Raw genomic sequence first — 13,917 nt, forward strand, 5'->3', positions numbered from 1 at the left:
AAATATTCCGGAGGTAAAATAGTCCCCCATTCGGATCTCCGGGCGGGGACTACTCAAGAGGATGTCGTTATCAGGAGAAAGAAAACTGGCGTTCTACGGATCGGAGCGTGGAATGTCAGATCCCTTAATCGGGCAGGTAAGTTAGAAAATTTAAAAAGGGAAATGGATAGGTTGAAGTTAGATATAGTGGGAATTAGTGAAGTTCGGTGGCAGGAGGAACAAGACTTCTGGTCAGGTGACTACAGGGTTATAAACACAAAATCAAATAGGGGTAATGCAGGAGTAGGTTTAATAATGAATAGGAAAATAGGAATGCAGGTAAGCTACTACAAACAGCATAGTGAACGCATTATTGTGGCCAAGATAGATACGAAGCCCACGCCTACTACAGTAGTACAAGTTTATATGCCAACTAGCTCTGCAGATGACGAAGAAATTGAAGAAATGTATGATGAAATAAAAGAAATTATTCAGATTGTGAAGGGAGACGAAAATTTAATAGTCATGGGTGACTGGAATTCGAGTGTAGGAAAAGGGAGAGAAGGAAACATAGTAGGTGAATATGGATTGGGGGACAGAAATGAAAGAGGAAGCCGCCTGGTCGAATTTTGCACAGAGCACAACATGATCATAACTAACACTTGGTTTAAGAATCATGAAAGAAGGTTGTATACATGGAAGAACCCTGGAGATACTAAAAGGTATCAGATAGATTATATAATGGTAAGACAGAGATTTAGGAACCAGGTTTTAAATTGTAAGACATTTCCAGGGGCAGATGTGGACTCTGACCACAATCTCCTGTAGATTAAAACTGAAGAAACTGCAAAAAGGTGGGAATTTAAGGAGATGGGACCTGGATAAACTAAAAGAACCAGAGGTTGTACAGAGATTCAGGGAGAGCATAAGGGAGCAATTGACAGGAATGGGGGAAATAAATACAGTAGAAGAAGAATGGGTAGCTTTGAGGGATGAAGTAGTGAAGGCAGCAGAGGATCAAGTAGGTAAAAAGACGAGGGCTAGTAGAAATCTTTGGGTAACAGAAGAAATATTGAATTTAATTGATGAAAGGAGAAAATATAAAAATGCAGTAAGTGAAACAGGCAAAAAGGAATACAAACGTCTCAAAAATGAGATCGACAGGAAGTGCAAAATGGCTAAGCAGGGATGGCTAGAGGACAAATGTAAGGACGTAGAGGCCTATTTCACTGGGGGTAAGATAGATACCGCCTACAGGAAAATTAAAGAGACCTTTGGAGATAAGAGAACGACTTGTATGAATATCAAGAGCTCAGATGGAAACCCAGTTCTAAGCAAAGAAGGGAAAGCAGAAAGGTGGAAGGAGTATATAGAGGGTCTATACAAGGGCGATGTACTTGAGGACAATATTATGGAAATGGAAGAGGATGTAGATGAAGATGAAATGGGAGATATGATACTGCGTGAAGAGTTTGACAGAGCACTGAAAGACCTGAGTCGAAACAAGGCCCCCGGAGTAGACAATATTCCATTGGAACTACTGACGGCCGTGGGAGAGCCAGTCCTGACAAAACTCTACCATCTGGTGAGCAAGATGTATGAAACAGGCGAAATACCCTCAGACTTCAAGAAGAATATAATAATTCCAATCCCAAAGAAAGCAGGTGTTGACAGATGTGAAAATTACCGAACTATCAGTTTAATAAGCCACAGGTGCAAAATACTAACACGAATTCTTTACAGACGAATGGAAAAACTAGTAGAAGCCAACCTCGGGGAAGATCAGTTTGGATTCCGTAGAAACACTGGAACACGTGAGGCAATACTGACCTTACGACATATCTTAGAAGAAAGATTAAGGAAAGGCAAACCTACGTTTCTAGCATTTGTAGACTTAGAGAAAGCTTTTGACAATGTTGACTGGAATACTCTCTTTCAAATTCTAAAGGTGGCAGGGGTAAAATACAGGGAGCGAAAGGCTATTTACAATTTGTACAGAAACCAGATGGCAGTTATAAGAGTCGAGGGACATGAAAGGGAAGCAGTGGTTGGGAAGGGAGTAAGACAGGGTTGTAGCCTCTCCCCGATGTTGTTTAATCTGTATATTGAGCAAGCAGTAAAGGAAACAAAAGAAAAATTCGGAGTAGGTATTAAAATTCATGGAGAAGAAATAAAAACTTTGAGGTTCGCCGATGACATTGTAATTCTGTCAGAGACAGCAAAGGACTTGGAAGAGCAGTTGAATGGAATGGACAGTGTCTTGAAAGGAGGATATAAGATGAACATCAACAAAAGCAAAACAAGGATAATGGAATGTAGTCTAATTAAGTCGGGTGATGCTGAGGGAATTAGATTAGGAAATGAGGCACTTAAAGTAGTAAAGGAGTTTTGCTATTTGGGGAGCAAAATAACTGATGATGGTCGAAGTAGAGAGGATATAAAATGTAGACTGGCAATGGCAAGGAAAGCGTTTCTGAAGAAGAGAAATTTGTTAACATCCAGTATTGATTTAAGTGTCAGGAAGTCATTTCTGAAAGTATTCGTATGGAGTGTAGCCATGTATGGAAGTGAAACATGGACGATAAATAGTTTGGACAAGAAGAGAATAGAAGCTTTCGAAATGTGGTGCTACAGAAGAATGCTGAAGATTAGATGGGTAGATCACATAACTAATGAGGAAGTATTGAATAGGATTGGGGAGAAGAGAAGTTTGTGGCACAACTTGACCAGAAGAAGGGATCGGTTGGTAGGACATGTTCTGAGGCATCAAGGGATCACCAATTTAGTATTGGAGGGCAGCGTGGAGGGTAAAAATCGTAGAGGGAGACCAAGAGATGAATACACTAAGCAGATTCAGAAGGATGTAGTTTGCAGTAGGTACTGGGAGATGAAAAAGCTTGCACAGGATAGAGTAGCATGGAGAGCTGCATCAAACCAGTCTCAGGACTGAAGACCACAACAACAAACAATGGCTTTATTTACACAGCTACATGAAATTTCGCTTGTGGCATTCAATTTCAATAAATTCATAAGTGTTCCGGCATCCAGTACCTTGTGGGAGTAGGCGCACTGGTCTACTTTGAGGAAGAAACAACAACACACAAAAAAGAAACTGGAAAGACTCAAAGGGACCATCAGTGAGATGGATTGGATTCTTTTTTTCATTTAGGCACTAAACAAGAAGGTAACATTATGAAAGCAAAGAACAGGCTAAACAGAATGCATTGTATGCGTAGATCTCTACATGAAAATCACAGAACTGCACACAGCAGAAATTTAAGTTTCAGTCAATAGCAATAAATTTTCGGGTTCTTCTCTTCTCAATTCTTAAATGAATTGATTACTACATGGCACTGACTAATTAGTTAACTGAATTTCTTCTTGCTTCCAACCCCACAAATACAATTTGTCATTCTCATAGTAGTTGCGAAATTCTATGTGGCACAAGACTACACACACACACACACACACACACACACACACACACACACACACACACACACAGGCACGCGTACGCATTCACAGTCAATTCCGAGGTGCAAAGTATTTGACATCTTATTGTTTCATGATGTGTGTGGTTAAGGTTGACTTTCAATTACTTTTTCTTCCAATGAAATAAGTTTTTGTTGCTAACTATCAAAGTAAGCATTTTATTCATTAGTATTTTGGAGAAATTGTAATCATGATGGAAAATTATACCCTTCTAAATTTCACACGCCATATGCTACATGAGCAGTAACTAAATTCCCTAGTTTCACTATTCCTCCACTGAAATTACAATATACCATCATTAACATTCCCTTCCCATGTCAGAAATCTTCAAAAATTAGCAATTCTAGATTAAATCTAGAAGACAGCATGAAAGGCTATACAGACAGCCTGAAAGGTGACAGAAAGTATCAGAAGGTACTCTGAGAGCCCATACAAGATATACAAGACAAGCATTTTGCTACATAGCGGCCCCTAATAAATCTAAAACTTGGCAAAATGGTTGTAAATATTTAGCAACCCTGTGACAAAGCATTTTCTTTGCATCTGATCCTGAATAGATCCACTAAATTCTCTTAGCATTCCCTTTCTGCATTGCTGAGTTATACTACATAACCTTCTTGTAAGACAAGACACAGGGAGATAAAATTTAATTTTTGGGCTCCACAAATGCCATTCTTCACTTAAGTAACTACTGTACTTGTGTTTTACATTTCATTATGAGGCTCTGGGACCAATGCTGCACTGAGAGAGACCCACCAAAAGCTGAAGAAAAGCTTTACACTTTAAGTCTTCTCATAAGCTTGACTCAGTTAGCTCTGTTGATGGTTGTAGATATCTGCCTCGTCAATACCAAGCTACTTCAGTACACAGATATCTCCGAAGAACTTCAACTTTTCTGTCAATGACACAAATTTGTGTTGTTTGTTACTAAAGACCCATATGTTGGGGGAATAGTTATGAAGTGAATACAGTCCCTCTGGGCTAAACCTATGTAATAGGTATTAGGTACCCCTGAAGAGGTTTGCTGACACCAGCCTTAGCAACTTCCTTCCACTCTGGGTAGCTTAAAAAATGAACAGTTTCGTTGGTTCAAATCTATTTCAGTACCTTAAATATCACTTTTGATCTGTGTTAAGTTCTCCATGAATCATTATGTGGACCTCAATGTGCAGTGTGCCTTCATTGCTATAGATAATGCACTGCAAGGTATTCACACTGTTTATCACATACATTTACTGTAAGAAATCAAACAATGACTGTAAAACTTGTTACACCACAGTTACTCACTGTGGCTTGACAGAAACATATGTATTCCTGATGAAAAATTGCATGAAGACTCACTTATAAATAGAAAATAAACAAGATACAAAACATTCATAACAACATCAAACAATATGGTAAAGTATTCTGATTGGATCGGAAAATATAAAATTAATTTTGAGCCATATTCAGGTCTCGTATATTGGTGTAATACAATACCCATCATATAAAAATGAGTCGTCTGCCTCCATTGCTATCGAGCATTAAATGCAAATAATAGACTTATTTTGTGGGGCATTACTCAACAACAGTAAACCATTTTATACTCTCCGACACAATGAGCAGTAGCTAATGCTTTTGACAAAGGGCAAGGGAACACAGTGCCGCTGTAGTAGCAGCTGCCTAGAACCATCAAATGGGTCATGGTGAGGTCTGATGTATGTGGTGTTCAAAGGCAGACAGACTGCCATGAAATATGTTGCAAAAATGTTACTGCATAGAACTGTTATTACTGATGTGTGAGAAAGTGAAACGCATTGTAGCTGTACTACCAATAAATTCTAGACTTCAGCATTCGGATGAAAGGTGCTAAAAAAAAAACTGCTAGATCCTAGTCACGGACATGGCATAACAATTCAAACAGAAGAAGAGACATCCTCCAGGAATGGACCGAGCCTACAGTGTTCCAGGCTGTGCAGGTAGCTGGTAGGAATTAGCATTGTTGCCATGATACTTGTCTCATGTTGTGATTGGTGCAGACTTAGAATTGCTGCAGTGAGTGAGGTTTCACATCAAAATGTGTACTTGTACAAAGAAATGAAAGGAAAAATAAAAGCTGATGACTGAATAAAATGTGTAGCAAGAAACAGAAAAACAGAACGCAGGAGGAAAAAGTGTAAACTACCTGAACATTGGACCTAAAATATTATAACATGGAAATCACGCCACATTCATTTCAGTCACTTCCAGTCACTGAACTAACAGCAAAAAACAAATGATAATTTGAATCTGAAATCACGTATTTACTAAAACTAGTCAATCACAATACGTATTGGGATGCAGCACAGAATATTTCCTTTGTGTTTAAATAGAATGGCATTCCAGAATGAATTACATACCTTCCAGCAATTCCACATATTTCTTTTTTGCTCTCCTCTTTTTCTTTTTTGTTGCTGACTTTGATATTTCTGCAGTGTTAGTATGTGTGGAATGCAAACGAACTTGTTGTGCCAGTTGCACAAGATGTCGATAATCTGCAAAGTAATATTCTCACACAAAATCTGAGCAATAGAAATTTGTGAACAATCTAAAGTCCCACTGTTAGGAACAAGAATACTCTTTACAAACAGGACACACAGAAATTTTTTATAATATTGTATACAACAGAATGGCTTTTTTAATTACCATATGAGCCCACGAAACCATTACTGGTGTAAGTCAAAAATTGTTAATTTTGAGTCTGCACTCTGTTTACTACACAAATAGTGTAAGTGTATTGTCACTGTACTTTGTGTGGAGGGCAGCACTATCCAACAGAATACGACAGTAAATCCATAACAATGTTTGCATGAGTGGTACAAATCTGTTGTGGTGTAAGTGTGTCAGCAAGGTTGACGACCACGACAGTTGAGTCCATTTGTTGTTTTGCACATTAAACCTTGTTTTGTAAACTTTATGATTGTTTTGTGTGAGTAAAAACATTCACGATTTCTACTAGTAGTGACTATGGTGATTCAGATAATGCACCAGGTGAAACAAATTCAACAGAGAATGAAACTGACAATGATACTACTAAAATTAAGACAATAACAGTTTTATTAATATTATTTTGTGTAGGGATTCTAGAGTTCTAATGAACATGATTGGGTATTCAGTTTTGCTTGTTTTTAGACAGCAAAAAAATGGCTCTGAGCACTATGGGACTTAACATCTGAGGTCATCAGTCCCCTAGAACTTAGAACTACTCAAACCTAACTAACCTAAGGACATCACACACATCCATGTCCAAGGCAGGATTCGAACCTGGGACCATACCGGTCACGCGGTTCCAGACTGAAGCACCTAGAACCGCTCGGCCACTGCTTTAGATAGCAGAAACTTTCTTCTCTCTCAAAATATGTTTAATAGCTATTATTATTATTATTATTATTATTATTATTATTATTATTATTATTATTATTATTATTATTATTATGTGAGATGACTTACACCACCATTGCATCTACTGTCAACAAGATTTCATACAGCTATATTTGCCATGGTTCTACCTATCATTGCTATTGCTGTCATAATGTTTTTTAATCAAGGTAATAATGTTAGGGAGGAATTCCTTTTATTTCTGGAGCTACTGAAAATACAGAAAATGTGGAAACACTTCATGAAGTGGAAAAGGATAGACAGAAGAAGAGAAAAACAGAGGGGAAACATGGAAATGGAATGTGAAACAAGCAAACACAAAATGGTGGGGAAAGCTACCACATATTAAAAAAAAAGTAGTTCTCAGCAAAACTTTTATACATAATGCAAACATTCAAAACAATGCAACAAACTAACTGATGAAAATAAAACAAGATAACTTTTTGGTCTATTCTGGAAAATGGTAGAATCGGCTAAACAAAATATTTGTGTGTGTGCTTGTTGAAGCATGTATCGATTCAGAAGAAGAGGTCACAAGATGGCAGCATAAAAAATAAAGGCATCACAAATGAAAATTATTTGAGTGCTGATAATGAGAGTGTTCTCGCATTTAAAAATTACATCACCAAAATGCTCCAAATATCAGATGGAATATTATTGAGCCTGTCCTCTGGGCTCCTAGGTCATATTTGGATCATTCCAGTGACTGGCAGAGAAGGTTGAGAAGACCAGCTTTGTGAATGAAATTTCAACAAAGTTCACAGTTTGCAGCATTGTACCCAGAAATGATTGTGGCCCCCTAATGATCCAAGTGGAAGGACTGAACCAGAAATTTCAAAAAGTCTATAACAAGCTAGGATGAGACATCCTGGACTTACACACCATGGGGCTGCAGGAAACCCACAAGTATCTTTGTAACATTGAAAAAAATGCCTCCCACAAGTGGATGTATTAAAATCCTCAAGGTAAACTGCCAAAGCATTCACAACAAAATGCCCGAGTTTGAAGTATTTGTGAAAAGCAGTGCAGCTAACATAAAATTAGGTACAGAAAACTGGTTGAAACCTGAAATTGATAGCAGCGAGATTTTTAGTGAAAGTTTAGGTATATATCAGAAGCATAGGCAAATGCTAAATGGAGGTGGGGTATTTGAAGCAATAGACAAAGAAACTCCAATTCGCCAACACAAAAATTGAAGCTGCATGTGACACTGTTTGGGCAACACTAAGTATCAGTGGTGGGCATAAAGCGATAACTGTAGCCTTCTATCACCCACCAGACTCATCACCTGATGTATCCGAAAACTTTAGAGAAAATCTCAGTTCACTTGTACATAAGTTCCCCAAATATACTGTAATCATTGGTGGAGACTTTAATCATCCAGCAATTAATTGGGAAAATTGCAATTTTGTTAGTGGTGGATGTGATAAGACAACCTGTGAAACATTACTAAATTCCTTCTCTGAGAGCTAACTAGTACAGATAGTTAGGAGTCTCACACATGATGGAAATATACTGGATCTAATGGCAACAAACAAACCTGATCTCTCTGAGGATGTTCACATTGAAACTGGTATCAGTGACCATGATGCGGTTGTGACAACAATGATTACCAAAGTATAAAGGACAACTAAAACAAGTAGACAAATGTATATCTTCAGTAAACTAAATAAAAAATCAGTAGTGTTATTTATCAATGAGGAACTTGAAACTTCCAGCACAGAGCAGGAACATGCAGAGTAATTATGGCTCAAGTTTAAAAGAATAGTTGAGTATGCACTGGGTAAATATGCACCCAGTAGAACAATTCATAATGGGAGGGAACATCTATGGTAGATAGTCACTGTAAAGAAACATCTAAAGAAACAGAGATTACTGCATAACAGGTGTAAAATAAAACACAGGATTATAGAGAGAGATGCTGAATGAAATGCATTTGACTGTCAAGGGAGCAATGACTACTATAGCAAATAATGTCAAGTGATATTTCACAAAACTCAAAGGCATTCTGGTTGTATGAAAAGGCTGTTAGTGCCACCAAAGTTTGTGTTTAGCCCCACTGAATGCAACAGGAACTGAAACTGAAGATAACAAAGCTAAAGACGAAAAGTTTAAATCCATTTTAAAATTTTCTTTACAAAGGATAATTCTTGCACCACTGGAAAGATGAATGAAATAAGTGTTAGTGTCAGCGGTGGGAAACAACTGACTTTGATAAAACTGAACAAAGCTCCAGGACCTGATGGGATCCATAAAAGATTGTCTACTGAATTTGCGACTGACCTAACCCCTCTTCTAACTATAATCTATCACAGATCCCTCAAACAAAAAACAGTGCACAATAGGTGGAAGAAAGCATAGGCCACACTTGTTTACAAGAAGGGTGGATCCTGAAAGCAATGATCATGTGAAACCCAAATTGCACTTTCTCAAATGACATACTGAAAGCTTTGGATCAAGGCAACCAGGTAGATGCAGTATTTCTTGATTTCCAAAAAGCATTTCACATCGTACCAAATCTACATTTATTGTTAAAAGTATGATCATATGGGTTATCAAGTGAAATTTGTGAAGCGACTGAGGATTTTTTGGTAGGGAGGACACAGAGTGTTAATTTGGATGGAGAGTCATCGTAAGATGTAGAAGTAACTTTTTGGGCATGCACCAGGAAAGTGTGTTGGGACCCTTGCTGTTCCATGTTGCATATTAATGACCTTGCAGACAATATTAATAGAAACATCAGGCTTTTTGCAGATGATATAGTTATCTATAATGAAGATCCATATGAGAGAAGTTGCATAAATATTCAGTCAGATCTTAATAATATTTCAAAGTGGTGCAGAGATTGGCAACTTGCTTTAAATGTTCAAAAATGTGAAATTGTGCACTTCACAAAACGAAAAAATGTACTATTCTATGACCAACTCATACAAATACCTGGGTGTAACACTCTGTAGGGATATGAAATGGAATGATCACATACACACAGTTGTGAGTAAAGCAGGTTGTAGGCTTCGGTTTACTGGCAGAATACTGGGGAAATGCAATCAGTTTACGCAAGAGATTGCTTACATATCACTCATGCTACCCATCCTAGAATATTGCTCAATCCTGTGGGACCCATACCAAATAGGACTAACAAGGGATATTGAACATATACGGAAAAGAGCAGCACAAAAGGTCACAGGTTTGTTTGGCCCACGGGACAGCATCATAGAGATTCTGAAGAAACTGAACTATCCTGAGAATGCCTACTTACAAAGTTTCAAGAACTGGCTTTAAATGATTATTCAAGGAATATACAACAACTCCCTACTTATCGCTCACACAGGAATCGTAAGGACAAGATTACATTAATTACAACACAAACTAATTCGTCCTGCACTCAGTACATGAATGGAACAGGAAGAAACTCTAATAACTAGTACAATGGAATGTACCCTCTGTCATGCACTTCACGGGGGATTGGAGAGTATGGCTATAGGTAAGGTCTTGGCATCATCCAATGGTGGACAACACGTTGGGAATGATTTAATTCCTACAGTTACTCGGTTTAACTGGGAAGTGTGTGAAGAATCAAATCTGTAGAGTAGGTAAGAGATTGACCAACATTACTGAACCATGGTACAGGGACAAGTATATGTGGCATTGTCAGTGGGACGAAATATGGCATTCTACTCAGAGGCGTTTCTGGTCTGAGAAGTCCACACTTATTATTCGAGAGAATATGTTGATGATATATTATATTTGCTACTGCTAGATTTATGTTTTGGTTGACTTTGTTTGGTAATAATGTTTTTTAAGTATGTGTGCGTGTGCCCTTGTGTGGGCATAACTGTGTGTTGCCTGTATATCAAAATGGATGTTAATGCAGTTTTATATTTTCTTGTTAGGGCTGAGTTGTTGGTAACTATGTTGGATTGAGATTGGTAGCTGTCATGAAGGTTTTATGTGCATTGATGAGGTAAGATTTTCGATATTAGAGTAGTGTATATGTTGGTTTTGTGGTACCACTGACTTTGTTTTCACTTGTATTGGAACACTTTATCCTGGCACCTCTGTGACCGGTGTAAGTTGGCTGACTTAGTGCCGCTCCAGAATGTTTATGGTTGCTGCCAACATTAGGTATGTCAAAGTATTGTGCACTGTTACAATAACTACCCATTGTGAATATAGTGTTGATCTGAGTGCAGTTTTGCATGTAATGATTACTAATATTACTTACAAAAATGAGCAAAGAGACTCTACCTGTTCCTTCTAGTGATTCACCATCAACTTCCGTGTCACCTCTGTGACACATTAACCTATTACACATTAATTTCTTTTATAAGCTGTAGGTGGCTGCTCTGGAACGAGGAGGCGGGGCTTGTCTCAGCGGCCAATGTTCTACGAGCTGATCAAAAGCTTCCACTCCCAGCAGCCGCCACCCGCCACAGAGGAGGAAGGAAAAAAAAAAAAAAAAAAAAAAAAAAAGAAGAAGAAGAAGAAGAAGAAGAAGAAGAAGAAGAAGAAGTTGGATAGGTATACAGAGTGTCCCAGAAATAATGGTCAATATTCTATTCAAGGGTATGGCAGGAATGATTATTTGAAGCAAAAAACTCTAATAAACAAGACTCTAAAACGCTTATCTTAAGAGCTATGAGCACCCGTTCAGAAGAAGAGGTGTGTTTCATAGTACTGGGGATGTAAATGTGCCACAGCTCTTAAAGTAAGCATTTTAGAACTCATGTTTACTAAACTTTTTTCTTCAAATTATTGTTATTGTCATTTCCCTGAATATTGACCATTCCTCCTGGGACACCCTGTATAAATCAAGAGAAATAATAGAGACCAGAATTGTTGAACCATGTGTAATTTTGTGGTATTATGGATTTTGTTTGAACTATATAGGTCAGGTGAAATTTCCAGTATCGGGTTTGGAGCTATGTGTGGGTTTGTGGTTTCTTGGACTTTGCTTGATTTATATATGTCAAGTTACATTTATGATACGGGTTTGTTTATTGTGGTTTTGTTGATCACTACAGATTTCGTTTGCCTAAGTTTACGTTAGTGTGCTTTTTGGTATATCTTTATAATCAGGATTGTCATATAGTTTGTCTGTCCTTGCCCAAAGTCGAGTCATTCCATGTCAAATCAACACACTTTAAATAAAAATTTTACCTTACCCTCTTAGATTTTGCTGAAAGTTGGTATACTTATAGTGGGTGCTGAAACTAACAAAAATACCAAATTTCAATTTTTTACCTCAAACCATTCCTGAAATATGGTCATGTAAACTTTTCAAAAACTGGCCAAAAATGTGTGAACGGACTTTTTTTAAATTGCCGTAGGAGCTGCCCTAATTGAGCTAGAGAACTGGGAAAGGTGTAATTTTGCAGCATTTTTCATGCTCTTTCCAGTGATAGACAAAAAAACATAGCTTCTAATTAACAACCTTTTTCAAAATGGTAATTAATATTTTGATTTAATTTTTTTACAAAAAGTACATAATGAAAATTTTCAAAATATTTCCATAACTACTTCATACTGTTGTAAATCACATGGCAAAATATAAATGTGGGATGATGATGGGTTCATTGTTAAAAAAAAATTATTCCGGACTCTTGTTTTTCACTAACGGCCCTAGTTTGACCAAACTGACCTTTAAGGTAGTATGTCAGTAGAGGACCGTATACATAGGGCTTGATGTCTGTACAATAATTCAGAGACTGGAGCCATTGTTGAAATGATGTAGTCTGCATTGTTACCTTCTAAGGCTTTGTGTGCCTACAGCATTATTGTGCACTGTGGTTTTAGTGCAAATCAGTTGTTACCTCTGTGTTGACCAGTCTGTATCTATTATATTTAATAGTTCATTTTCAAGTAAATCTATACATTGAATTGGTTTTTGTATAAATATGGAAGCAAGTAAAAAGTGCAGTGCTGTAAAAGTGCAGTGTTGTAATCCATTGAAGAAGTCAAATCATTTTATTAGAGACAGAAAAAAACTGAGAAATGTCACAACATGGATGCCCAAATTATTTCCTCAAATACCAACTGGTGCCAAGATTTGTGATAAATGTAGGAAAGATGTAACCAAATTGAAAAATACACCAGAGCCCATCAGTGATGAAAGTGTTGAAGAAGAATCTTCTGGATCAGAGATAATCATCCGAGACCAAGACCCTAACTTCACTCCAACTTCAGTAGCTGTTAAAACATTTAACACAACACTTCAAGAACTAGGTGAGTCCCCAATTGACAAGAAAAAACTAACATCTAGGCATTACGCCAAATCAGAAGTGAAGAAAATCTCATCATTGACACGTAAACTTTTTGTTGCTCCTGAAACTTCTTCGTCAGATACTGATACTGATGAATCCGTTCTTGAAAATCTTAAAAGAAACTTTAAAAATTCTATAAGTAGAGCAAAAAAACTAATGATTCTTACAAATTTACCTAAAAAGTGGAGTGTCAGGAAAATAATGAGGGAATTTAATGCTTCTAATTACATTGTTCGGCAGTCCAAAAAAATTTTGAAAGAGAGAGGATTCATGGAAGGTCCAAACCCAAAACCAGGGAAGTGTTCACCAACAGAAACTGTCAAAACTGTACATTCATTTTATGAAAATGATGAAGTTAGCAGGGCAATGCCAGGTATTAAAGATTGTTAGACAATTACAGAAACAAGTGGAAATAAAACAAAAATATCAAAAAGACTTATTTTGTGTAACCTTAAAGAAGCTTACAAACATTTTAAAGACAAGTTTCCTAACATAAAAATAGGTTTCTCTAAATTTGCTGAGTTGAGACCAAAACATTGTGTATTAGCTGGCTGGAGTGGCATACACACTTCTGCATGTGCACAACTCACCAAAACATAAAATTAATGATACAAAATGCCAAACTAAATACAGTAACAAACAGCAACTTAAACAATTATAAGCAGTGCATTGTAAAAATGCTTTGCAACCCATCATCAGTTGATTGCAACATGGGAAACTGTGAATACTGCCCAAGAGAAACTGTCATACGTAAAATTTTAAAAGACTATTTTCATGAAAACTTAAT

At 37.2% G+C, this 13,917-nt stretch overlaps 1 protein-coding gene across 1 annotated transcript in view; it reads right to left on the reverse strand.

The window, feature by feature from the left end:
• LOC126457511 (DNA-directed RNA polymerase, mitochondrial) overlaps positions 1-13,917 on the reverse strand; it is a 293,196-nt gene that overhangs the window by 271,511 nt on the left and 7,768 nt on the right. The window contains exon 2 of the mRNA XM_050093848.1: positions 5,850-5,984. Coding sequence (XP_049949805.1) covers positions 5,850-5,984 — 135 coding nt within the window. The remainder of the gene's footprint in view (positions 1-5,849; positions 5,985-13,917) is intronic.

This window comes from Schistocerca serialis, chromosome 2 (genome assembly GCF_023864345.2).
Source record: "Schistocerca serialis cubense isolate TAMUIC-IGC-003099 chromosome 2, iqSchSeri2.2, whole genome shotgun sequence".
Lineage (NCBI taxonomy): Eukaryota > Metazoa > Arthropoda > Insecta > Orthoptera > Acrididae > Schistocerca > Schistocerca serialis.